At 37.3% G+C, this 26896-nt stretch overlaps 1 protein-coding gene across 4 annotated transcripts in view; it reads right to left on the bottom strand.

Moving 5' to 3' along the window:
• The window catches only part of MRPS31 (mitochondrial ribosomal protein S31), a 41350-nt gene that overhangs the window by 1108 nt on the left and 13346 nt on the right, over positions 1 to 26896 (bottom strand). For 2 of the 4 annotated variants that reach the window (XM_023551359.2, XM_010592646.3), the window contains 3 exons: positions 26660 to 26800; positions 15685 to 15761; positions 12244 to 12387 (listed from right to left, as the gene is read on the bottom strand). In XM_023551359.2, coding sequence (XP_023407127.1) covers positions 12244 to 12387; positions 15685 to 15761; positions 26660 to 26800 — 362 coding nt within the window. Of the gene's footprint in view, positions 1 to 12243; positions 12388 to 15683; positions 23870 to 26659; positions 26801 to 26896 lie in introns of those variants that run through there. The other 2 variants (XM_023551358.2, XM_064270195.1) reach the window with 2 other exon arrangements.

Genomic DNA, 26896 nt, shown 5'->3' with positions numbered 1-26896 from the left:
AGATACACTGCATATGAAGCTTTTGTACAATGCCTGGTATATTATAAATGTTAAAATGTAGCAGCAGCTACTGCTAATGAATAAAAAAAAAACTTTGACAGAAATACACCAAGAGGTAAAGAGAGTTTATTACAGTGTAGTGCGACTACAAGCAGCCCCGGTGGTACAGTAGTTAAGTGCTTGGTTGCTAACAGAAAGGGAGAAACATGTAGCAGTCTGCTTCCAAAAAAATCACAGCCTTGGAAACCCTATTGGGCAGTTGTACTCTGTCCTATAGAGTCACTATGGGTTGGAATCAGCTCGATAACAGTGGCATTGGGTTTAGTGAGATTACAGATTTCTTTTTAATTTTCCTGCATTTCCCAAATATATATCCTAAAATATTTTTGGATATGTATTTGGATAAAGTATTGGTTTTATTAAAAGAAATTAAAGAAGTATATGCTTAGAAGAACTCAAATATTGTATTTCATATAATCTAAACCCCATCAATTTTTAGACTCACCATTACTTACATGTTCCATGAAAAAATGCTGCCAATTGAAGTATGAAAATGCTTAATATTCTGGTTCTGAGCCTCATTTTCCCTGCTCCACCTACCTAAATACAACTAAAAACCCTGGAAATAATAAACTCACTCCCGCCCCATGCCTACTGGGAGCAGAGGGCCTGATACGCCTGAAGCAGTGCTACCAGCAGAGCCTGGGAGGGCCAACTCATGCCTCACCTCACACTTACTGCATTGATGGCCCCGATGTTCCCTGGGTGTGTGTGCAAGTAGATCCCAGGCATATGGGCCCACCACCCAGCCCACATCCTCTGAAAGGCATGGGCCCAAATCACCTGCAGTGGGACATCAGCGAAGCCCAGGGGGCCACTAAAACCTACATACTACATCTAAACAAGGGACTGTGTGCTAAAATAGAAGATTTGAATAGGATAAAGAGTTACCTAACATCATTTCCAAAATGTCAAAGATACAATCAAAATCACTCATCAGGAAAATCACAACTTAAATGAGAAAATACAATCAACAAATGCCAACAATAAGATAAAACAGATATTAGAATTAACAGAGAAAGATTTCAGAGCAGCCATCATAAAAAAGGGGCTGGGGGGAGGAGGGACAAGGTTTCAGGAACCTGGGAGGCAATAAAAAAAACAGATGCAACATTTCTTCACTGGAGAAAGAATGTGAGTCTGAAAAAGTATTCAAAGAGATAATGGCTAAAAACTTTACAAGTCTGGTGAAAGACATAAACGTACACACTCAAGAAGCTGAGAGAATCTTAAGTAGACTAATAATAATAATGATAATAAAAAAAAACTCCATGCCAAGACACATTATAATTAAGGTTCTTAAAAATAAAGGCTAAGGAAAAAAAAGCTAAAATCAATCACAGAGAAAGGATACATTCCTTACAGGGGAATACCGATTTGAATGACAGCAGATTACTCATCTGAAAACATGGAGGCCACAAGGAAGTGGCACAATGTTTTCCAAGTGCTGAAAGAAAACAATTGTCAACCTTGAATTCTGTATCTGGTGAAACTGTCATTTGGAATTAAAGGGAAAATGAAGTTAAAAGTATGAAAGCAGAAAAAAAAGAGAGAAAGGTTGTAACATAAAGTTGAGGAATGCTCCCAGGATACAGAACAACAATATAATGACAAGATTGGAAGGTCCAAATTATCAAATAAATAATAAAATAAAATTTTTCCAGGACTGAAAAAGAAAAGTTCCCAGATTGGAAGGACTCAATGGTGCCTAGAACAGTAATTTTATAAAAATTCCTCACCACAAGTTATCATCCTGAAACTTATGAATATAAGTTTAAATTTATAAATATAAAGAGAAGATGCCAAGATTTCCAAAGACAAGGGACCAGAGACTTCAAAATTTTGAAAGAAAATTATTTCCAATCTCAAATTTTATATTCATCTAAACTATTAAGTAAGTTCAGGACAGAAGATGCTTTCAGATATAAAAGGTCTCCTTTTTTTTTTTTTTTTTAATTTCCCTGTACTCTAATGAACACTGGTGGCGTGGTGGTTAAAGCACGTGCCTGCTAACTGAAAGGTCGGCAGTTCAAACCCACCAGTCGCTCCATGGGAGAAAGCTGTGGCAATCTGCTTCCATAAAGATTTACAGCCTTGGAAACCCCATGGGGCAGTTCTACTCTGTCCCATAGGGTTGCTATGAGTTAGAATTGACTCAACGGCAGTGGCTTTGGTTTGGTACTCTTTCTCAGGCCTGGAGTATGTGTTCCACCAAAACAAGGAGGTAATTAAAGAGAAAATATGTGATCCAACACAGAAAGGGAATTGCAGGATAAAGGCAAAATGAAGTCACAGGAAGACATCTGTGTCAGAAAACCTAGGTACAGACTGAAGGCGCAGCCACAAGCAGAGGGCTCCAGACATACAGGAAAAAAACAAGAGGTTATCTAATACTTTTGACCTTGTGAATTTCAGCTGCTATAATAGAATGCAGGACGCCTCAGCAAGAGATTCAAAGAAAAACTAAGCATTTGGGAAGAAAAATAAAGCAATCATTAATTTTTGGTAGGGGCAGGAGAACAGGAAAGGGAACATAGTATACTTTCTGTCTCAGCATTCAACAATTTCCCACAGCCATGTTAATGTGAACACTGAATACAGATCTAACAAAAATTGTGATATAGCTACACTGGGAAGATGATGGGAAGATGCACACACTAGATGGTATCTGAAATGGATAACAGAATTAGGCATAAAATTCAGAAATATGAAAAAATATAATAGCTCTAAAAGGTTGAAAGAGAGCAAGCCTATAGGTGAATTGATTTATATCATAAGCCTGTAGTACAATTTTATTTTTTAACTACATGCTATTTATGATTTTAAAAATCAAATTAATTTAAAATGAAAGAAGAGAGACAGCAGGAGACAATATTTCCAACATATATAACAAATGGTGAATTAAAGTCCATAGGATATTGAGTTCCTACAAAGTGATAAGACAAACAACTCAACTGAAAAATAAGTCAAAGAATAAGAAGAGATAAATGACAGAAAAAATACAGATAGCCAATAAACATATGAAAAGATGCTCAATTTGTTTCATAATCAGGGAAATATAAACAAAAACAACAATAATATCATTTCTTTGCCCAGGACATTTGAAAGATCAGTAATATCCAGAACTAGTTAACGTGTAAGGAAACAGGATTCTCACACGGTTGGAGGATCAGTTTTTACAGCAGAAATGATCAATATTTATTGCCATTTAAAATTCCTTTGACCTTTCTAGGAACGGATTTTACAGAAATATTCCAGCACGTACACAAGGTCATGTGGAGTCACTGCAGCTCTGTCCGTCAACAGGAAATGGTGAAATAAATGACAGCCCATTCATGCTATGGAATATTAGAGTGCCACAGAGGGCGGGAGCTCAGCTGCTAACCAACCGCTCCTCGGAAACCCTGTGGGGCAGTTCTATACTGCCCTATGGGATCTCTATGAGCCAGAAAATTTGATGGCAATGGGTTAATGATTAATTAAGATGACTAAGGTAGATACCTATGACTGACAAGGAAATGTTTTCAAGATATATTTTTAAGTGAAAAAAAAAAATTGCTGCAGGACAACGTATGTATAGTACAGTCCCATAGAGGTCAAAACAAAACAACATATAAATGTGTAATTACCACCTAAAGAGGACTGAAAGGACATATGTCAAACTATTAACAATGATTATTTCAGAAAGGAGTAAAGGATACTCTATTCTTACATATTATTTGGCTTTTTTACAAGTAAATTTTTATGGAATTTAAAATATTATTTTTAATAAACAAAAGAAATATAGTAAAATAAGAGACAGTGGAAAATTAAATACAAAAAGGAAATCCATATACTAAGACCAAAAGGGTGTACCATCAACTAAGGTGACACAAGTTAATTCTGTGTCTAATTCTGCCTTAAATATTACTGAATGTAACTAAACACAAAAATATGGCATGATCAATGAAGGGTAAAATCCAGTTAATAGCAATGACCAATTATTTTTTACAAGGGAGCATTACAGCACTAAAGCAAACCCAGCCATTCTCGCTGTGCATTGTTTCCACTTGATCTTATTCTTAAAACTACTAACTTCTGTCCGTACTTCAAGGTTCTTGACTATAGGTCACAGTATCATCTAAAATAGCCTACAGATTCTGGCACTCTTCTATTAGCACATACCTGATAATCTTTATACTTCCCCTAATTTTCTCCACACTATGCCCTGATTTCCCTACCTAACAGAATCTTCCGGTACATATTACTCCCATATAACAACAGAGCCCCCTGGAGGGTTTTATGATAATTTTTCTTAGAACTTTCCTAAGTATTCTTGTTAGCTCATGTTACAGTACATATTCCCTATGCCCTAGAAAAGGACAGAACATTAGAGAAAAAGTTTTAAAAAAAAAAACTGAAGAATAAAAACAAAAATGTGATTAACATCCATGACTGACCTCTCTAGCTCACTGAAGAATATTCTTGAAGAATATTTCAAAACACTCTGAATTGATATGGTGAAGGGGCATTTAAGCAACAGTGCTGTTAACTGGGTAGTGGTAAGAAAATACACGTGATTATTTTTTCCCCATTTTTTAATAAAAGTCAAAGCTAAAATAAAAATTACTTTAATATCAATCCAATATAGGGCAAATACTACAAAATATAAGTGGGAACAATTCCACCTAACAGTTTTATAAATAAATCTCCATGGTGGCAAAGCACAAGAGAAGGGACTAACGGATTCTAAAAACAATAATAAAAATAAACATTACAAAAGCTACTCAGAATTAGAAAAATAATTTATACACTGTAAGTGGTAAAGCAATAAACTTTAATTTTTTATACAGTTGAAAAACAGAACACTGGGAAGTAAACTATAAACACAGGACATGTCATTTTATCATTTCCATTATGTTGCAAAACCAACATGGTGACCCAGTACTAAAAACAAAACCAAAAACCCTTTATCTTTTCCCAAAAGCATCAAAGTAAATCTTCATGAAGGTAATTGCTAGTAGGGAGAGCATTACATTTTGTTAATCTTTAAATTTAAATATAAGAAATATAAAAGAAAATTATCTAACTGTCGCAGCTCCAGGTTATGATGCCAGTTCCTCAAAGTATTCAGAAGTTTCTAACTGTATCCTGAAGGACTGATCAAAGTGAGAAAGTTCCCACAGTTCCTTTCCTGTTTTTCCGTCAGATAACAAATGCCCTAAGGAGGTGGAAATGAGATCCCTCCCTTTCTGACCCCGAGGCATCAATAATAACTACAGACAGCTATATGGACATTTGTCACATTTAGCTCTGCTACCTGACCAAAAAACACGTTAATCTCCTTTATACAAATTAAACTTTCTAACAAACCAGGTAAAATTTAAGATACATTCCTTTGGGATATGGACACGTAAGATTTTAGTAAACTTAAGTTTTTCAGTGTTGACAGGACAACGTACCGCCAATTCATGCTTTCCTATACCCAATTTGGTGGTTCCTAGAGAATATTCTTGCTAATACGTCAAGATTTAAAAATGTTATGGTATAGAACAGAAAATAAAGCATAGAAGTAGGACATCCCCTCATACGGCTATTGTTCTAGAAACAGAATGATGATGATGCTTTACTTGATGATCTCACTTGTTCCTCACAAGAACCCCATAAAATAGGTCACATTATTATTCCTATTTTATAGATGAAATAAGTCTATAACTCAGAAGCTTGAACTCCTAACCACTACATTCCACTGTCTTTTTAATACTGAGTTTTAAAAATATTTTAAACCATGAGAGCTTAGAACACACAAGTATCATCAAATAAATCCAAAGACGTTCTAAGAATAAGTAAAATCTTCCCTGAATATCACACATTGCATGTTGCTAGTTTTTTGTTCCTTTTAAAATTACGATCCAATTCTGGTGGAAATATAAAATGGTACAAACCACTTTGGTATACTTAAAATAGTTTGGTGTTTCCTCAAAAAGTTAAACACACGACTGAGCAATTTCACTCCTAGGTATATATCCCAAAGACTTGAAAGCAGGAACACAGACAGACATTTGTATACCACAGCAGTTGAAGGGTAGAAACAACCCCAATGCCCATTAACAGAGGAAAAGGATAAGCACAATGTGGTATATTCATACAATGGAATGTTAACCCTAAAGAGACAAGAAGTTCTGACACATGCCGTGACATAGATGGACCCTGAAAACATTATGCTGAGTGAAGTAAGTCAGACACAGAAGGAAAAATATTGTATGACTCCCCCACCCCCCTTATAAAATATGCAGAGTAGGCAAATGCATAGAAACAGAAGTTTATTAGTGCTTACCAGGGACTAGGGGAAGGGAGGGGTGGGGAGCTATTGCCTACGGGGCACTGAGTTTCTGTTACGGGTGATAAAAATATTTGGAAACAAATCGTGTTGATACAGCTATACAACACAGTGAATGTTAATTAATGTAATTGAATTGCACATGTAAAAATGGTTGAAATGGCAAATTTTTTGCTACGTATATATTTATAATAAAACAAAGTTCTATGATCATACAAGAGGGAGGAACTAACATTTATTCATATGCATTACTATATTTTTACACAAATAATATGCACCTTCTGCATTTGTTTGCCAGCCATGCCTTCCCCTTGATGGGCACCCTCACAAATGCTACCATGCCAATCCTCTTCCACATGTTGTTACAAAAAAAAATCAGTATAGCACACTTATGAAAATACCCCATGGGAGGGAAGGCACAGCCAGCAAACAAACACAGAAGACACGCATTATTTGTGTAAAATACAGTATGTACCAAAAACTGTGCTCCTTCTCCCAATGAGCTATCTTTAATTTCACACCTGAGGAAACCAAGGCCCAGGGTGTTAAATCATTTTCTAAAGGGCAAATGGCTAGTAACTTATAGCGCTGTAATCTGTACTCAGGTTTGCAGAACGAAGAAGCCTTTGGCCTTTTTACTGGACCCTGATACCTTCAGGAATCCAGAAACTATGATACTTTAAGAAATATACAACGATTATAAGGATGGCTCAGGATTGGGCAGTGTTTCATTCTGTTGTGCATAGGGTCGCTATGAGTCAGAAACAACTCGATGGCACGTAACAACAACAACATATTACTGAATATATCATACAAATATCCAAAATGTGACAGCGTAACACTACAAAGGTTAAAATATGGACTACATTTTCCTAAGACAATTTAAGTGTTCACAATTTCTACCTAAACTTACCATAAAAGTTAATGGATATTTTCTAATTGAAAATACACCTATAAAATTCAATGAAGTACAACAATTGGTCTCTATGCACCTGGAACAAGACGAAGGAGAGTCAGGAATAGGGGGACATGGAATGTGTGGCTAATTACCTCATGAACAACTGTCCCCTCTGCCATGAGACCAGAAGAACTGGATGATGCCCAGCTATCATTACTGACCATTTTGATCAAAGATTCTACAGAAGAATCCTGATAAAAAAGGGGGAAACGTAGAACAGAATTTCAAATTCTCAAGGACTCCAGACTTTCTGGAGTTGTGGAGGCTGGATGAACCTCTGAAACAAGTGCCCTGAGATAATCTTTAACTCTTAAACCAAATATATTCCCTCAAGTCTTCTTAATATCAAACAACAGTTTAGCATAACTAGTAAAGATGTCTGCCCTGAGCATTTTGTTCTTTTAAGGTCTATTGATATGGTATCAAAATGACAAAAACTCAAAATATTACACAGGAACATTCGGGGGCAGTGAGTTTACGTTAATGGGGAAGAAAAACTTGGAAAAGAAGAGAATGGTTGTACAACTCGAAGAATGTACTCAATGTCACTGAACTGTACATGCAGAAATTGCTGTAGGTTCAGCTGTGAATATTCTCAATAATGACAACCAAACCCAAACCAAACCCAGTGCCGTCGAGTCGATTCCGACTCACAGCGACCCTATAGGACAGAGTAGAACTACCCCATAGAGTTTCCAAGAAGTGCCTGGCAGATTCAAACTGCTGACCCTTTGGTTAGCAGCAATAGCACTTAACCACTACGCCACCAGGGTTTCCCAATAATGACAACAAAAAAACAAAATTATAAAAAAAATTCAATGAAAATATTTAGCTGATGACAACAGAGGTATCATAAAAAATAAATAGCATAAATAGCGTAGCAATTGAGGAAGAGGTGACATCTCCAGGAAATCCCCAAAAACCCAGTAAAATAAGTAAATAATACTCTATTAGCAGATCAAAGCATCTGGATTATATGGCCAAAGGTTTCCAAAAACACCCCAAATCTCCTAACATTTTTGCTTCAAGTAGCTTATACAAGTACCTTGAACCTCACTAACGTAATAGTTTTATGAATAAAAGACACCAGGATAACCCTAAAAGTTGTGATGTTCTCCAAAATTGAAGAATAATCCCATACCAATAATAGATTAGAAGATTTGCCAAGTAATCTCCTACTTAGCAACTAGAAAACTGACATCATTTGCAGTTTTCAACACCTTTATGTCATAGAAATTCATGATGTATTTTTGCCACGCAGTTTTATTTCTTCATTTTCCTTATCGAACATCTAGAATTAACTCACCCAAACTAACACAAAAAGATGTTGAAAATCTGAATAGGCCCATAACAAGAGAAGAGGCTGAAAAAGTAATAAAAAAAAAAAAAACTCCCAACAACAAAAAAAGATCTGGCCCAGATGGCTTCACTGGAGAGTTCTACCAAACATTCAGAGAAGAGCTTACACCAGTACTACTCAAACTATTTCAGAACATAGAAACATAAGGGATACCTCCAAATTCATTATATGAAGCCAGCATAACCCCGATACCAAAACCTCACAAAAGCACCACAAAAAAAGAAAATTACAGACCAATATCTCTCATGAATACAGATGCAAAAAATTCTCAATTCTAGCCAATAAAATTCAGCATTATATCAAAAAAAATAACACCACCACAACCAAGTGGGATTCATACCAGGTATGCAAGGATGGTTCAACATTAGAAATCAATCAACAAAATCCACCACATAAATAAAAGAATCACATGATCATCTCAATTGATGCAGAAAAGGCATTCGATAAAGTCCAACACCCATTCCTGATAAAAAAAATCTCAACAAAATAGGTATAGAAGGGAAATTTCTCAACATAATACAAGGCATCTATACAAAACCAAAAGCCGGCTTCATTCTTAATGGAGAGAGGGTGAAAACATTCCCCTTAAGAACATGACCAAGACAAGGATGCCCTTTATCACCACTCCTATTTAATATTGTGCTGGACGTCCTAGCTAGAGCAATAAGGCAAGAAAAAGAAATAAAGGGCACCCAAAGGAAGAAGTAAAATGGTCCCTATTTGCGGATGATATTGTACGTAGAAAACCCAAAAGACTCCATGAGAAAACTAGTGGAGCTAATAGAAAGATTCAGCAGAGTAAGAGGATATAAGATAAATACACAAAAATCAGTCAGATTCCTAAACAACAAAATAGAGAACAATGAAAAGGAAATCAGGAAAACAATAGCATTTATAATAGCCCCTAAAAATATAAAATACTTAGGAATAAATCTAACCAGGGGTGTAAAAGACTCATATAAAGAAAACTTCAAAACACCACTGCAAGAGATCTACATAAATGGAAAATCATGTTCATGGATAGGTAGATTCAACATTGTGAAAATGTCAATCCTACCCCAAGCAATCTACAAATACAATGCAATACTGACCCAAATACCAATCGCATTCTTTAAAGAGATGGAAAACTAGTCATTAACTTTATATGGAAAGGAAAGAGGCCCCAAGTAAGTAAAGCACTACTGAAGAAGAAGAATAAAGTAGAGGACTCATACTACTTGACCTCAGAACCTACTATACAGCTATGGTAATCAAAGTTGCCTGGTACTGGTACAACAACAGACATTGACCAATGGAACAGAATTGAGAACCAGATGTAAATTCATCCACCTAAGGTCACCTGATCTTTGACAAGGGCCCACAGTCTATCAAATAGGGAAAAGACAGTCTTTTTAACAAATGGTGCTAGCAAAACTGGATGTCCATCTGCAAAAATGTAATAGGACCCATACCTCACACCATACACAAAAACTAATTCAGAATGTATCAAAGACCTAAATATAAAACCAAAAACTATAAAGATCATAGAAGAAAAAATGGGATCAACCCTAGAGGCCCTAATACACAGCATTAACAGAACACAAACCATAACTAACATCACACAAAACACCAGAAGACAAGCTAGAGAACTGGGATCTTCTAAAAATTAAACACTTAGGCTCCTCAAAAGACTTACCAATAAGAATATAAAGAGAACCTACAGACTGGGAAAAAATTTTTGGCTATGGCAAATTCAACAAAAGTCTAATCTCTAAAATCTACAGGAAAATCCAACACCTCTAAAACAAAAATGACAAATAATCCAATTAAAAATAAGCAAAGGAAATGAACAGATGCTTGACCAAAGAAGATATTCAAGTAGCTAACAAACACATGAGAAAATGCTCACCATCACTAGCCATTAGAGAAATGTAAGTCAAAACCACAATGAGATACCATCTCATCCACACATTACTAGCACGAATCAAAAAAACAGAAAATAAATGTTGGAAAAGCTTCAGGGAGATCAGAACTCTTATGCACTGCAGGTGGGGATGCAAAATGGTACAACCATTTTGGAAAAAAAAAAAAAAAAAGCTAGAAATAGAAATACCTTATGATCCAGTAATCCCACTCCTAGGAATGTATCCTGGAGAAATAAGACCTGCCGCACGAACAGATATATGCACACCCATGTTCACTGCAGCATTATTCACAATAGCAAAAAGATGGGAACAACCTAGATGCCCATCAACAGATGAATAGATAAACAAACTATGGTACATACACACAATGGAGTACTATGCAACAATAAAGAACAATGATCAATCGGCAAAGCATCTCAACATGGATGAATGAATCTGGGGAGCATTATGCTGAGTGAAATAGTCAATCACAAAAGGGCAAATACTGTATGGGACCACTACTATGAAAACTCATGAAAAGATTTACACACAAAAGGAAACAATCTTTGATGGTTATGAGGGAGGGGAGGAGTGGGGATGGAAAAACATTAAATAGACAGGAGATAAGTGGTAACACTGATGAAGGGTAAGACAGTACACAATACTGGGGAAGCCAGCACAACTTGTCCAAGGCAAGGTCATGGAAGCTCCATAGACACATCCAAACTCCCTGAGGGACCAAATTACTGGGATGATGGCTGTGGCAACCATGGTTTCGGGGAACATGTAGCTCAATTGGCATAACATAGTTTATAAAAAAAATATTCTACATTCTACTTTGGTGAGTATCATCTGGGTCTTAAAGGCTTGTGAGTGGCCATCTAAGATATTCCACTGGTCTCAACCCATTGGGAGCAAGGAAGAATGAAGAAAACCAAAGACGCGAGGGAAAGATTAGTCCAAAGGACTGATGGACCACAATTACCACAGCCTCCACCAGACTGAATCCAGCACAACTAGATGGTGCCCGGCTACCACTGACTGCTCTGACAGGGATCACAATAGATGGTCCCGGACAGAGCTGGAGAAAAATGTAGAACAAAATTCTAAATCACACACACACAAAAAAAACAGACTTACTGGTCTGATAGAGACTGGAGAAACTCTGAGAATGTGGCCCTCCAGACACCCCTTTAGCTCAGTAATGAAGTCACTTCTGAGGTTCACCCTTCAGTCAAAGATTAGACAGAACCATAAAACAAGAGAGACTAAAGGGGCATACCAGCCCAGTGGCAAGGACTAAAAGGCAGGAGGGAATAGGAAAGCTGGTAATAGGGAACCCAAGGTTGAGAAGGGGAGAGTGTTGACATGGGGTTGGAAACCAATGTCACAAATACTAATTGTTTAATGGGAAGCTAGTTTGTTCTGTAAAACTTCATCTAAAATTCAATAAAAAAAGATGATGAACATAAGAAAAAAATCTAGAATTAAATGAAATTCTAATATTCTTCTTAAAACCATTGTCAGATTTCTTTTAGACCATCACAAAGATGTTTACACAAAGTCTTGAAATTCATGTAAATGCCTAGATTCTAAAACTGATTATCTGCCAGAAATAATCTCAATCAGTGAATCTTATGACACCTCTGAAGTTAAGGCTTACCTGCTTCATTGTTAATTGGGAACTCCCACAGTTTCCCCTCTTTTGTCCACTGGATCATCTCTTCAAAACCATTCTGAAAGGGCTGTTGATTTACTGTGGCTAACTGCTTAGCAAATTCTACATCCCAAATAGAAGGTGATGTTTCTGTACAATAAAAACATTTCAAATAAGCACAAATCAATGTAAGTATCTTTTTTAAAAAATACTATAGTCATATCTGAATTGATATTACACTTTGAGACACTGACACTCATAATTAAACAATATCTAATAGTGAACGGTCATTCACTGAGGGCTAAAACAACAATGAAAATGACATACAAAGACTGTAACTACAACTGCCAAGCCTTAACTTTGGTCTTCCTACAATGCCTCTGAAGTCTCACTGCTGCTCCTACTGGGAGGGAAAAAATAAATTTATATTTTACTTAAGGATGTATTATGAATGTGGGTATTTCTTATACAACATGTGACTCTGATCTTTAAATTGCAGCCTGTTTATCTTTAGAGTCTGTCAAGATAAGTCACTAATGTACTACTATTATTATAGCCCAAGGAAGTTAACAGAATTACTGTAATAATAACGACAATACTACTAATAGGTGCTGAGCGTCACTCTGTGCTGAATGCTTGTCATGTACTACGCCTTTTAATCCTCACAACCAACCCTATGAGTAAGGCAATAGCATGCTGGCTTATAAGCTCCATCATTCATTTATTTTGCTTCTGAAATTTAAGACATCTTTCAAGAATGAATCATACATTTACTACTGGTGGGAATGTAAAAAGGTACAACCACTCTGGAAACGAGTTCTGCAGTCTCTTAAAAAAGTCAGCATACACCTATCATACAACTCAGCCACCTCACTGCTAGATACTCACACAAGAGAAAAGAAAACACGTCCACACACAGACTTATGTACAAAAGTTCACAGGAGTTTTGTTTGTAATAGCCAAAAAAATGGGAACAACCTAAATGTCCACCCACAGGTGAGTGGATACAAAATGTGGTACAACCATACACAGGTAGTACCCAACTTACTTCATAAATCAGTTCTGACATACGTCGAATACCTCTTTGGTTTTTTTAGTTTTCATTATTATTGCTATAGCCTGCTTATATGGCAGTGTTTTGAAAAGTAAATCATAACACCGAACACCTGAGAATAACATCAGCAAATTACATGCTGCAACACCATATGTAGTACAATATATATTACTAAAGATTTACAAAAAAACAAAAACAGACGATTGTATAAGTGTGGTTTATCATAACTCAAATATACTGTAAGTTGGGACTACCTGTAACCATATACTACTCAGCAACATACTACTTATCTGATAACACAACAGCATGGATAAATCTCAAGTCATTATGCTTAATGAAAGAAGCTAGGTGTGAGTACATACCAAGTGATATCATTTACATAAAATTCAGGAAGATGCAAACTAATCTTTTACAAAATAACAGAAAGCAGAACGATGGCTGCCTGAAACAGGGTAAAAGAGGGATAGGCTGCAGAGGGCACAAGAAAACTTTTGAAGGTGATAGAAATGTTCAATATCTGGATTGTGATACTAGTTTCATGGATGTATACATCTGCCAAAACTCATCAAATTGTATACTTTAAATGGGTGCAGATTACTGCATATGAATTATACTTCAATAAAGTTATTTTTAAAAAAAAGGTAAATAAGCCATATCCATGTCATATCAGTATCTATTCCTCAGTCACCCTTTTCCCCTAAAATTTTATTTTTTGATAGTTATTTTTCAAATCTTTGTGATCTGATTTTTTTTCCACTGTGACCTTGCTTTTTAAAATAAATTAGAATCAAATAGTTTGGTGACTTCCTTTTTCACTTAATAAAGGCTGCATTAATATCCCATTATATAGATGTATCACAATTAATTAATCCCCTATTACTGAACGTTTTCATCATTTACACGTTTTCTCTCTTAAATTTTACAATGGTGAATAATCCTTGTGGTTACACTTTTGTGGGTATCCGTGATTATTTCCTGAAAATAAATTCGTAGGAATGAAATTTCGAGTCAAAGGTACAGATGGTGTATGATTTACTCTCCCGCCTACCTCTCTGCCCACCGTTGCCAAGTCCACCTTTGTAAGCCGTATTTTACCTTCTTTGCTTTGATTGTTTCTATGAGCCTTTATGTGCATGAATATGCCTCACCACAGAGTGGTGGATATCTTAAGTATGTTGGCCTAGAATGTTTATACAAGTAACTGCTAAAAGAATTAAATAAGCAACTGGAGGCTGACCTAGGAACTGAAGCATCATATATAACATTGTTTCTACCAACGTTCAAAAAGTTAACTTAAGATCTTTAGGAACACAAGTCGCTTGTAAGCTACAGACCATCTGTATTGAGTTCTTTCATTTTTCTAAATCAGTAAACAAAATATAACGTCAAGGAAGAGGACACCCTTATTTCTTTTAAGTAGGCTTAAAACTGTGTATCTGAAGGATTTGACTTCTTACCCAAAGAAAAGGGAAGAGTGAAGAACAAGGAATAACTATATGTTAAGAACACAACAAGCTGGCCAAATAAATCCCTCATACGCTCTCCTGAACAATCACTAAGTCATGTCCAGTAAGTTACCTCTACGGAGTCCCTGAGGTGCAAACCGTTAAGCGCTTGACTACTAACCAAAAGGTTGGTGGTTCGAACCCACCCAGAGGCACCTCTGAAGAAAGGCCCAGTTTTGAAAGGTCCAGAAGGTCACAGCTTTGAAAACCCTTTGCAGCACAGTTCTACTCTGTACACGTGGGGTGGCCATGAGGCAGAACTGACTTGAAGGCAACTGGTTTGGGTTTTAAGTTACTTCTATAAATGTGATCTCCTCTTCTAGATGAGGAGACCAGGTGCTGCAGTGGTTAAAGCGCTTCGCTGCTTTAAAGTGCTTGGCTGCTAACCAAATAGTGGGCGCTGTGAACTCACCAGCCGCTCCCCAGGAAAAATATGTGGCAGTATTCTTCCCTAAGATTACAGCCTTAGAAACCTTATTGGCAGCTTTACTCACTATGAGTGGACAGCAGATGGTTCTTTTAGGCAGTAAACTGCTTAAGGGCAGGAACAACAGCTCATTTATCTTTGTATAACAACACAGAGGGCACTGCAAATTGTAAGTAATTACTAATGTTCTAACCCAAAGTACTGACTCTGCTATAGCTCTGAATTCATGTAGTTAGTAGCACTTATCGCCCACAGTCGCACAGACTACCACATTTCAAGGGAGAAACCTAACTAACCAAGCCTGGCAGTGTGAAAGGCTACATTCCTAAGCAGAATCCAGGCCAATTACAAGACAGAATAGTAAAATACCCAACTATCATGCAATCAAATTACTAAGGACATCTTTGAAAGGTGGAATATTTCTACACTTGAAAAATATCAACATTCTTTTCTTAACAAACCTGTTTCAGGTGCCTCTTCAGCAGCCTTAATATCAAAAATATCAAGTCTCTTCCCCTTGAATATGTCTCTCCTAAGACTAAAAAGAAAAAAACAAATGTATTTTAATGAACAATTTTGTATACTGTCAACTAAAAATTGTTTGAGAAAAAAATTTTACATTAAATATGCAAAGCACAAATTAAAACTAATTCCAATGACCTAGGCATTTTAACTAAATTGCCACATCTTTAAAACATAACTAAAAATAGGAATACACACATTTCAAATTTTTTCTTTTAATATTTACAGTGTTTTAAGTGAAAGTTTACAAACCAAGTCAGTCTCTCATACAAAAACATATATACACCTTGCTATATACTACGGCACGAGGTTAGTGGGTTATATACTACCAGTTGCTCCACACTCCTTCCCTCCACTCTCTATTTTCATGTCCATTCAACCAGCTTCTGCCCCCCTCTGCCCTCTCATCTCTTCTCCAGGCAGGAGCTGGCCACATAGTCTCATGTGTCTACTTGATCTGAGGAGCTCACTCTTCACCAGTATGATTTTCTATCCCATAGTCCAGTCCAATCTCTGTCTGAAGAGTTGGCTTTAGGAAAAGTTCCTGTCTTGAATTAACAGAAGGTCTGGGGACCATGACCTCTGAAGTCCTTCTAGTCTCAGTTGAACCATTAAGTCTGGTCTTTTTATAAAAATTTGGGGTCTGCATCCCATTGCTCTCCTGCTCCCGCAGAGGTTCTCTGTTCTGTTCCCTGTCAGGGCAGTCATCAGTTGTAGCCGGGCACTAACTAGTTCTTCTGGTCTCAGGCTGATGTAGTCTCTGGTTTATGTGGTCCTTTCTGCCTCTTGGACTCAGAATTACCTTGTGTCTTTGGTGTTTTTCATTCTCCTTTGCTCCAGGTGGGTTGAGACCAATTGATGCATCTTAGATGGCTGCTTGCTAGCATTTACGATCTCAGATGCCATGCTCCAAAGTGGGATGCGGAATGTTTTCTTAATAGATTTTATTATGCCAATTGACTTAGACCTCCTGTGAAACCACGGTACCCAAAGCCCCGCCCCTGCTACGCTGGCCTTCGAAGTGTTCAGCTTATTCAGGAAACTTCTTTGCTTTTGGTTTGTTCCAGCTGTGCTGACCTCTCCAGTATTGAGTGTTGTCTTTCCCTTCACTTAAACAGTTCTTATCTACTATCAAATTAGTGAAAACCCCTCTCGCTCCCTTCCTCCCCGCTCTCGTAACCATCAAAGATTATTTTCTTCTCTGTTTAAACTATTTTTCGAGTTCTTGTAATAGCACTCTCGTACAATATTCATTCTTTTGCAACTGACTAATTTCACTCAGCATAACGCCTTCCAGATTACTCCATGTTATGAAATGTTTCACGGATTCTTCACTGTTCTTGCGTAAATACACCATAATTTATTTATCCATTCATCCGCTGATGGGCACCTTGGTTGCTTCCATCTTTTTGCTATTATAAACAATGCTGCAACGAACATGGGTATGCATATATCTGTTTGTGTAAAGTCTCTTATTTCTCTAGGATATATTCCAAGGAGTGAGACTGCTAGATCATATAGTAGTTCTATTTCTAGCTTTTTAAGGAAGTGCCAAATCAATTTGCAAAGTGGTTGCACCATTTACATTCCCACCAGCAGTGTAAAAGTGTTCCAATCTCTCCACAACCTCTTCAACATTTATTATTTTGGGGTTTTTGGATTAATGCCAGCCGTCTTGGGGTGAGATGGAACCTCATTATAGTTTTGATTTGCATTTCTCTAACAGCTAATGATGGTGAGCATTTCCTTGTGTATCTCTTAGCCACCTGAATGTCGTCTTTCGTGAAGTGCCTGTTAATATTCTCTTGCCCATTTTTTAATTGGATTGTCTTTTTATAGTTGAGTTTATGCAGTGTCACGTAAATTTTAGAGATCAGACGCTGATCAGAAACGTCATAGCTAAAAACTTTTTCCCAGCCTGTAGGTAATCTTTTTACTCTTTTGGTGAAGTCCTTGGATGAACATAGGTGTTTGATTTTTAGGAGCTCCCAGTTATCAAGATTCACTTCTGCACTGTTAATAATACTTTTTATACTGTTTATGTCATGTATTAGGGCTCCTAGTGTTGTCCCTATTTTTTCTTCCACGATCTTTGTCATTTTAGACTTTATATTTAGGTCCTTGATCCATTTTGAGTTCGCTTTTGTGCATGGTGTGAGGTATGGGTCTTGTTTCTTGTTTTTGCACATGGATCTCCAGTTACACCAATATCATTTGTTAAACGGATTGTCTTTTCCCCATTTAACTGACTTTGGGCCTTTGTCAAATATCAGCTGCTCATAGCTGGATGGATTTATGTCTGGATTCTCAATTCTGTTCCACTCGTCTATGTGTTTGTTGTTGTGCCAGTATCAGGCTGTTTTGACTATTGTGGTGGTATAGTATTTCTAAAATCAGGTAGAGTGAAGCCTCCCACTTTCTTCTTCTTTTTCAGTAATGCTTTACTTATCCCGGGCCTCTTTCCCTTCCATATGAAGTTGGTGATTTGTGGCTTCATCTCAATAAAAAATGTTGTTGGAATTTGGATCGGAATTGCATTGTATCTATAGATGGCTTTTGGTAGAACAGACGTTTTTACAATGTTAAGTCTTCCTACCCATGAGCAAGGTATGTTTTTCCACTTATGTAGGTCTCTTTTGATTTTCGGCACAAGTGTTTTGTAGTTTTCTTTGTAGTTTTCTTCTGGTAAGATTTATTCCTAAGTATTTTATTTTCTTGGGGGCTACTGTAAATGGTATTGATTTGGTGATTTCCTCTTCGATGCTCTTTTTGTTGGTGTAGAGGAATCCAGCTGATTTTTGTGTTTCACTCTGCTGAACACTTCTATTAGTTTCAGTAGTTTTCTTGAGGATTCTTTACGGTTTTCTGTGTATAAGATCATGTCATCTGCAAATAGAGATACTTTTACTTCTTCCTTACCAATCTGGATGCCCTTTCTTTCTTTATCTAGCCTAACTGCTCTGGCTAGGACCTCAAGCACAATGCTGAATAAGAGTGGTGATAAAGGACATCCTTGTTTGGTTCCTGATCTTAAGGGGAATGCTTTTAGACTCTCTCCATTTAGCATGATGTTGGCTGTTGGCTTTGTGTAAATGCCCTTTACTATGTTGAGGAATTGTCCTTCTATTCCTATTTTGCTGAGTTTTTACCATGAATGGGTGTTAGACTTTGTCAAATGACTTTTCTGCACCGATTGATAAAATCATGTGGTTGTTGTCTTTTGTTTTATTTACATGATGGATTACATTAATTCTTTTCCTAATGTTGAACCATCCCTGATACCTGGTATGAATCCCACTTGGTCACGGTGAATTATATTTTTGATATGTAGTTGAATTTTATTGGCTAGAATTTTGTTGAGGATTTCTGCATCTAAATTCATGAGGGATATTAGTCTGTAATTTTTTTGTGTGTGCTGTGTTTACCTGGTTTTGGTATCAGGGATATGCTGGCTTCATAGAATGAGTTTGGAAGTATTCCATCCTTTTCTATGCTCTGAAATAACTTTAGTAGTAGTGGTGTTAACTCTTCTCTGAAAGTTTGGTAGAACTCTGCAGTGAAGCTGTCCAGGCCAGGGCTTTTTTTTGTTGGGAGTTCTTTTTTATTACCATTTCAATCTCTTCTTTTGTTATGGGTTTATTTAGTTGTTCTACCTCTGTGTTAGTTTAGGTAGGTAGCGTATTTCTAGAAATTCATCCATTTCTTCTAGGTTTTCAAATTTGTAAGAGTACAATTTTTCATAGTAATCTGACATGATTTTTTAACATGGTTGGTCTGTTGTAATATCGCCCATCTCATTTTTTATTTGGGTTATTTGCTTCCTCTCCTGTTTTTCTTTTGTCAGTTTGGCCAATGGTTTATCAATTTTGTTAATTTTTTCAAAGAACCAGCTTTTGGTTTTGTTAACTCTTTCAATTGTTTTTCTGTTCTCTATTTCATTTAATTCTACTCTAATTTTTATTATGTGCTTTCTTCTGGTGCCTGAGGGATTCTTTTGTTGCTCTCTATTTGTTCAAGTTGCAGGGATAATTCTTTGATTTTGGCCCTTTTTTCTTTTTCCATGTGTGCAATTATTGATATAAAGTGATCTCTGAGCACTGCTTTCGCTGTGTCCCAAAGGTTTTGATAGAAGTGTTTTCATTCTCATTGGATTCTTTGAATTTCTTTATTCCATCCTTTATGTCTTGTATAACCCAGTCGTTTTTTAGCAGGGTATTGTTCAGTTTCAAAGTGTTAGATTTCTTTTCCCTGCTTTTTCTGTTATTGATTTCCACTTTTATGGCCTTCTGGTCAGAGAAGATGCCTTCTATTATTTCAATGTTTTGGATTTTGCTAAAGCCTGCTGCATGACCTAACATGTGGTCTATTCTAGAGAACGTTCCATGTGCATTAGAAAAGAAAGTATACGTGGCTGCTGTTGGGTGGAGTGTTCTGTATATGTCTATGAGGTCAAGTTGGTTGATTGTGGCATTTAGATCTTCCATGTCTTTCCTGAGCTTCTTTCTGGATGCTCTGTCCTTCACTGAAAGTGGTGTGTTGAAGTCTCCTACTATAATTGTGGAGCTGTCTATCTCTCTTTTCAATGCTGTTAGTTTGTTTTCTCTATCTTGTGGCTCTGTCATTGGGGGCATAAATACTTAATATTGTTATATCTTCTTGATATATTGTCTTTTTAATCATTATATAGTATCCTTCCTTATCCTTTGTGGTGGATTTGATTTTAAAGTCTATTTTGTCACAAATATTGCCACTCCTGCTGTTTTTGATTGTTGTTTGATGTGTATCTTTTTTTTATCTTTTGAGTTTTAGTTTGTTTGTATCTCTAAGTCTAAGGTGTGTCTCTTGTAGGCAGCATATAGACAGATCATGTTTTCTTTATCCATTCTGCCACTCTTTGTCTATTTATTGGTACATTTAGTCCATTTACATTCAGGGTAATCAAGGATAGGTTTGAGTTTAGTGCTGTCATTTTGATGTCTTTTTTGTGAATTGTTGAGTTTATTTTTCCCACTTAATTTTTTGTGCTGAGTAGCTTATGTTTATATATTGTCTTTTCCTGTTATTTATTGTAGTTGATCTTGTTTCTGCTGAGTCTCTTATTTTTTCTTGTATTTTATTTTTATTTATTTTAAAATAATTTTTATTGTGCTTTAAATGCACATTTACAAATCTCTCACACAAAAACCCATATATACCTTGCTACACACTCCCAATTAACTCTCCCCTAATGAGACAGCCTGCTCTCTCACTTCACTCTCTCTTTTCGTGTCCATTTCGCCAGCTTCTAACCCCCTCCACCCTCTCATCTCCCCTCCAGGGAGGAGGCACCAACATAGTCTCGAGTGTTGACCTGATCCAGGAAGTTCACTCCTCACCAGCATCCCTCTCCAACCCATTGTCCAGTCCAATCCATGTCTGAAGAGTGGGCTTCAGGAATGGGTCCCGTCCTGGGCCAACAGAAGGTATGGGGGCCATGACCACCAGGGTTCTTCCAGTCTCAGTCAGACCATTAAGTCTGGCCTTATGAGAATTTGGGGTCTGCGTCCCACTGCTCTCCTGCTCCCTCAGAGGTTCTCTGTTGCTTTCCCTGTCACGGCAGTCATCGGTTGTAGCTGGGCACCATCTAGTTCTTCTGGTCTCAGGATGGTGTAGTTGCTGGTTTCTTGTATTTTATTTTGATGAGTAGAACTGTTAGTCTCCTTTGTGCTTACCTTAATACTTACCCCTATTTTTCTAAGTTTAAACCTAAGTTTTATTTCTTTAAATTGTCTTGTCTTCCTCTTCATATGAAAGATCTATGACTACATTTCTTTGTCCCTCTTTATTGTTTTAATGTTGTCTTCCTTTACATAACGACATCCTGTTTCCGTGTTTTGAGGGGTTTTTTTTTTTTCTTTTATCTTGATTTATTTTTGTGACTTCCCCATCTGGGTTGACATCTGATTGCTCTGTCCAGTGTTCTAGTCTTGGGTTGATATCTGTTATTATTGATTTTCTAACCAGAGAACTCCCTTTAGTATTTCTTGTAGTTTTGGTTTTTACACATTCCCTAAACTTCTGTTTATCTGGAAATGTCCTAATTTCACCTTCACATTTGAGAGACAGTTTTGCTGGATATATGATTCTTGGGTGGCAATTTTTTTCCTTCAATGCTTTATATATGTCATCCCACTGCCTTCTTGCCTACATGGTTTCTACTGAGTAGTCTGAGCTTATTCTTATTGACTCCCTTTTGTAGGTGACTTTTCATTTATCCCTAGCTGCTCTTAAAATTCTCTGTGTCTTTGGTTTTGGCAAGTTTGATTATATCTTGGTGACTTTCTTTTAAGATCTACCTTATGTGGAGTTTGATAAGCATCTTAGATAGATATCTTTCCATCTTTCACGGTATCAGGGAAGTTTTCTGCCAACAAGTCTTCAGCAATTCTCTCTGTATTTTCTGTTATTCCTCATTCTGGTACTCCACTCACATGTAGGTTATTTCTCTTGATAGAGTCCCACATGATTCTTAAGGTTTCTTCATTTTTTAAAATTCTTTTATCTGATATTTTTTCAAGTGTATTGGTGTCAAGTGCTTTATCTTTAATCTCAGAAATTCTGCCTTCCACTTGCTCAATTCTGCTCCTCTTTCTATTTTGTAATTGTGTAATTTTATCACTAATCTTCTGAATTTATGATTGCTTTCTCTCTACAGATTCCTACAGCTTATTAAACTTTTCATTATGTTCTCCAATAACCTTTTTAATTTCTTCAACTGCTTTATCTGCGTGTCCCTTGGCTTCTTAAGCGTGTTGCCTGATCTCCTTCCTTATGTCTTGAAGAATTCTGTATATTAATCTTTTGAATTCTGCATCCAGTAATTCCGGGAATGCACCTTCATCCAGAATGTCCCTCGATTCCCTGTTCTGAGAGCTTATTGAAGCGATCATGGTCTGTTTTTTTATGTGATTTGATATTGACCGTTGTCTCTGAGCCATCTATAAGTTATTGTATTAGTTTATTTTATGTTTGCTTACTGTAGCCTTTGTATGCTTTGTTTTTTTTTTTTTTTGATATGTCCAAATAGGTTGCTTGAGTGAGGTAGCTTGATTATTTCCACCTTTGAAGCTCTAACCTCCCGTCACCAGATGCCTAGAACTGTTACCAGGTATATGAGCCTAGGAGTCTATTCATTTTTCTTGTATGGATTCAGCTCAGGTGTCCAGGCAATTGGTCATAAAGTGTGTGGTACAGGCTGTCTTACAGTCTTGGGGGGCAGGGGTGATTGGTGTAGGTATTGGTATCTGGTTGCAGCAGGGGGTCATGTTCTGAAGAAGGCAGGGGCTTACAACTGTTCCCCGAGTATCTGTGAGGAAAGGGCGTCCCTATTCCCTACAGCACAGAGCCGCGTGGGTTTTGCAGACTGATCTTGGGCACCCAATGCTTTTGGTTGTAAGGACTGGGAGGTATCAGTTATCTTTGGACCCCAGTCGCGGGTGGCTGGGTGACCTGCATGGACCCACCAGTCCTTAGGCCCCTGATGTGAGTAGGTGAGGACCCTGCTTAATAGGCAAAGCAATGTGAAACATCAAACACGCACCTCTCCACCGCAGCCGAAACAGTTGTAGTCTGCCAACAAGGGCCTGTTCTCCAGAAATAGGCCTACACAGGTCCATGCAGAGTGGAAAGATATTCAAAGTCCACAGACCGTTGATGCCTGGACAGGAGCCGTTTATGCCCTGAGCTCCCCAGGTTAGTGGAGCTGGCAGATTATCTTTTCCCCAACTGTGAATTTATTCCTTCTCCAAGCCCGGGAGAATGGCTCAGGTTGCGCAACAGAACCTATCTCAGGTCCAGGGAAATCAACATCCACTAAAGCTGGATTCAGGGCAAGGGGCGCGGTAAAATATACACAAGTACTTAGCTTTTGCTGAAAGTGCCATTATTCTCTGGTTCTGGAGGTGTGAGTAGGCTGTGTGGCTGGATGTTTCTCCCTGAGGAAAGTGCAGCCAAATGCTACCACTGGCGTGCCGCAGCCACTCCCGGGAATGGTGCCTGAGGGTTCCCGGCCATTCAGGTCCAGCAACTCCTCTCAGCTTCTGAACCGTCTCTCCATCCCCTTGCCGCTCAGTCCATTTTCTGACTCTGTTCAGGGTTTCTAGCTTGTCATAAATGTAATCTTTTCACTTGTTTTTCGGGTCTTTGTTTTAAGAGGGTTCACTGGCAGTGTCTGACTACTCTGCCATCTTGGCCCCGCCCTCCACATTTCAATTTTTGCTTCATAATACAACAAACCTGTTAAAGCAGTTTAATTTTCCTATACCTAATTGAAAAGATTGGCTTAATTTGCCATGATTTTTATCTGATCTATTTCAAATTAAGGTTTTAGAAAATTCAAAGCTCTAGAAAGCAATTAGAATACACTAAATTAGAAACTATTAAAGTAAACATTTGTCTTAGTTTAAGGATGGAAAACTCTGCAATGTTTAATTACAAATTATAATTATAAAAGATTACACAGGTAAATGAAAACATTCTAATTCATAAAGCAATCATTCTATAATTTTAAAATAATTATTAACTTTTTTATAAAACTGTTTTTAATTAACCACTCAAATTAGTGTCAGAGTTAGTAGGTAAATTTTCCTTGTATACTGTAATCAACTGCTGTATGCATCAATTCACACATTTGAATAAATTTGCTCACAGGTTAAAAATGAGTCTGGCAGATTAAAAACCTGTATATAAACTGGAGGGTTAATTTTTAAAATAGTTCTCAATTCTTCCTTTTAGATCAAATTATTTTTTGTATTAAATGAAACTAACTGAAAAAATGCAAATACCATTATTAAAATTAGATAAAGTGATCTGAAATCACATAAACTTTCCTCTAGCAGGACCCCAAGTATTTGTAAACAAAAGCATCTTCCAGGCGTTGCACTCTTACCCCTAGCCAGCCTTCCATAAATGTGTCAGGTCAACAGGATGATGATTAAGTAGCTCCCCTCTACCCAGCTTTCCATAAATGAGTGTTAGGTAGGCAGGATGGTGAATTAGGTAACTCGAAGTGAAGAGAGCAGGACTCCCAGTATTAACTGCCCTGCAGAGCACAGAATTTTAAAAGAGGAATGCGCTAAAGAGGAAGGAGGGGAATTAACGTCTGAGCACTGAGTAGGTAAGATAGTTTACTTTTTTTTCCCCCTATTCCTCAAGAAAGACATTTAAGCTAGGTTTCACAATCAGCCTTTTATAGGTGGGAAGCTGAGTCTGGCGGAGACTCTGAACGCTGGCTGTCACAGAACTTCTCAGTGCCAGTGCCAGGATTCTGAGTCAGCCAGTGGGACTCCAAAGCCAGTGCTGGATGACGCACACTGCTCAGTCTCTAACTGAAGGAATCAGCTCAGCCTATATTCTGGCTCTCAATGCAGGTCAATGCTGTCTCAGCCAAACAAAACCCACTGCTGTCAAGTCGATTCTGACTCATAGCGACCCTGCAGGACAGAGTAGGACTGCCTCATAGGGTTCCCAAGGCTGTACTCTTTATGGAAGCAGACTGCTACATCTTCCTCCCACAGAGCAGCTGGTGGGTTTGAACTGCCAACCTTTTGGTTCATGTCGAGTGCTTAGCTACTGTGCCATCAGTCTTCTGTCTTAGCCAATCACCCCCAAATCCCACCCAAGTCAGAGCAGGTTGGACAACGTGGTATCTCACCATTGCTTCCCCTCATTCTAAAGTATTTTAGTCAGCTTTTGAGCAGTCACTGTATCCAACGAAACCCCTTTCCTACTTTTTTTTGTTTCTCCCTTGCTGCCTTACTTTATTTATTTTTTATTGAACTTTAGATGAAGATTTACAGAACAAACTAATTTTTCATCAAACACTGGACACATTATTTTATGACACTGGTTAACAACTCCATGATATATCAACATTCTCCCTTCTCAACCAGCTTTCCTGTGCCCTCCTGCCTTCCAGTCCCTGCCCCAGTGCTGGTGTGCCCCTTTAGGCTCATTTTGTTCCATGGGTCTGTTCAATCTTTGTTGGCTTACTTTTAATAACAGCTAATATCATTAAAAAATCAAACTATGATATACCATTCTCATGTAACTGCATGGAATCATTTCAAAAAAAGGTTGATTCAGTTAAATATTCTTGAGGAGTCTTAAGTAAAATTCCAAGCACATAATCTTCCAAAGTCCTGTACCTGCTGTTAACTGCTCACCATCTTTTTTAATCTTCCTGTACAAATTACTAATTTAACATCTGGAAGGCACTATGTCAGTTTTTTATATTATACTTTATACTTAAAACAAATTCCATGGAATACACAAAATATTGAAAATACCCCACCTGTGAGCACACCCTGCTATAAAGCTGGGTTAGTCTTTGTCAGACCATGCTAAAGGTATGATTTCCCTTCTCCAACTATCACTTTCTAGGCTTTCAATTCAAATCATCACAAATAATCTACCCCTTTAAGGTATTATATCCCTTTTTTTAATTGGACGGTGGGTTAGTTCTTCAAGGTATGAAGAAAGATGACCGTAAATAAATAACAGATAAACGAATATACATTGTTAGGAACTTGTGTTCAGAATGAAAATAATACTTCTTGCAAAATGTTCTTTTGTTCATAATCTAGTTAGCTCCATGTATTCTAAATCAAGAGATCCTAGTCAGTGGGGGTAGATGTGAAGCAGGGCCCATTTAAACGTATGCAACAGAAAAACGTCTGTTGTTGTCAGTTGCTGTTGCGTTGACTCCGAATGCTAGATCCTGAACATTTTTCCCTCTCTAGAAAATGGTATATAGAGTGAGAAAACAGATATAAATGCACCCATAATGCTCAGACACCAATCAGTAACAAGCAATAAGGTAAATTTATAGTTAACGTAAAAAGAAACAAAATCAAATAGACTGAGAAGCCTGAATACCTTTGTCTAAGATCAGCGCTCTTTTGATGGTCCAAATAATCATCAGACCCGTCATCAAACTGAATCTGATGCTCTGGTCTCCTACTAACTCTGGCTGTAGCAGATTTGGCAACTTTCATACCCGATATTATGTTACCGAAACTGAAACAATAAAAAGTTGAGTGTATCAGAAATTTCCACTACACAACAATTTACTTTCTTAAACAGGAGATTCATATTGCTGAATTCTTATCTCAC

Source organism: Loxodonta africana, chromosome 17, assembly GCF_030014295.1.
Source record: "Loxodonta africana isolate mLoxAfr1 chromosome 17, mLoxAfr1.hap2, whole genome shotgun sequence".
NCBI classification, from domain to species: domain Eukaryota; kingdom Metazoa; phylum Chordata; class Mammalia; order Proboscidea; family Elephantidae; genus Loxodonta; species Loxodonta africana.
Note: the sequence above shows the minus strand (reverse complement) of the source record. Positions and strands in the feature narration are given on the sequence as shown.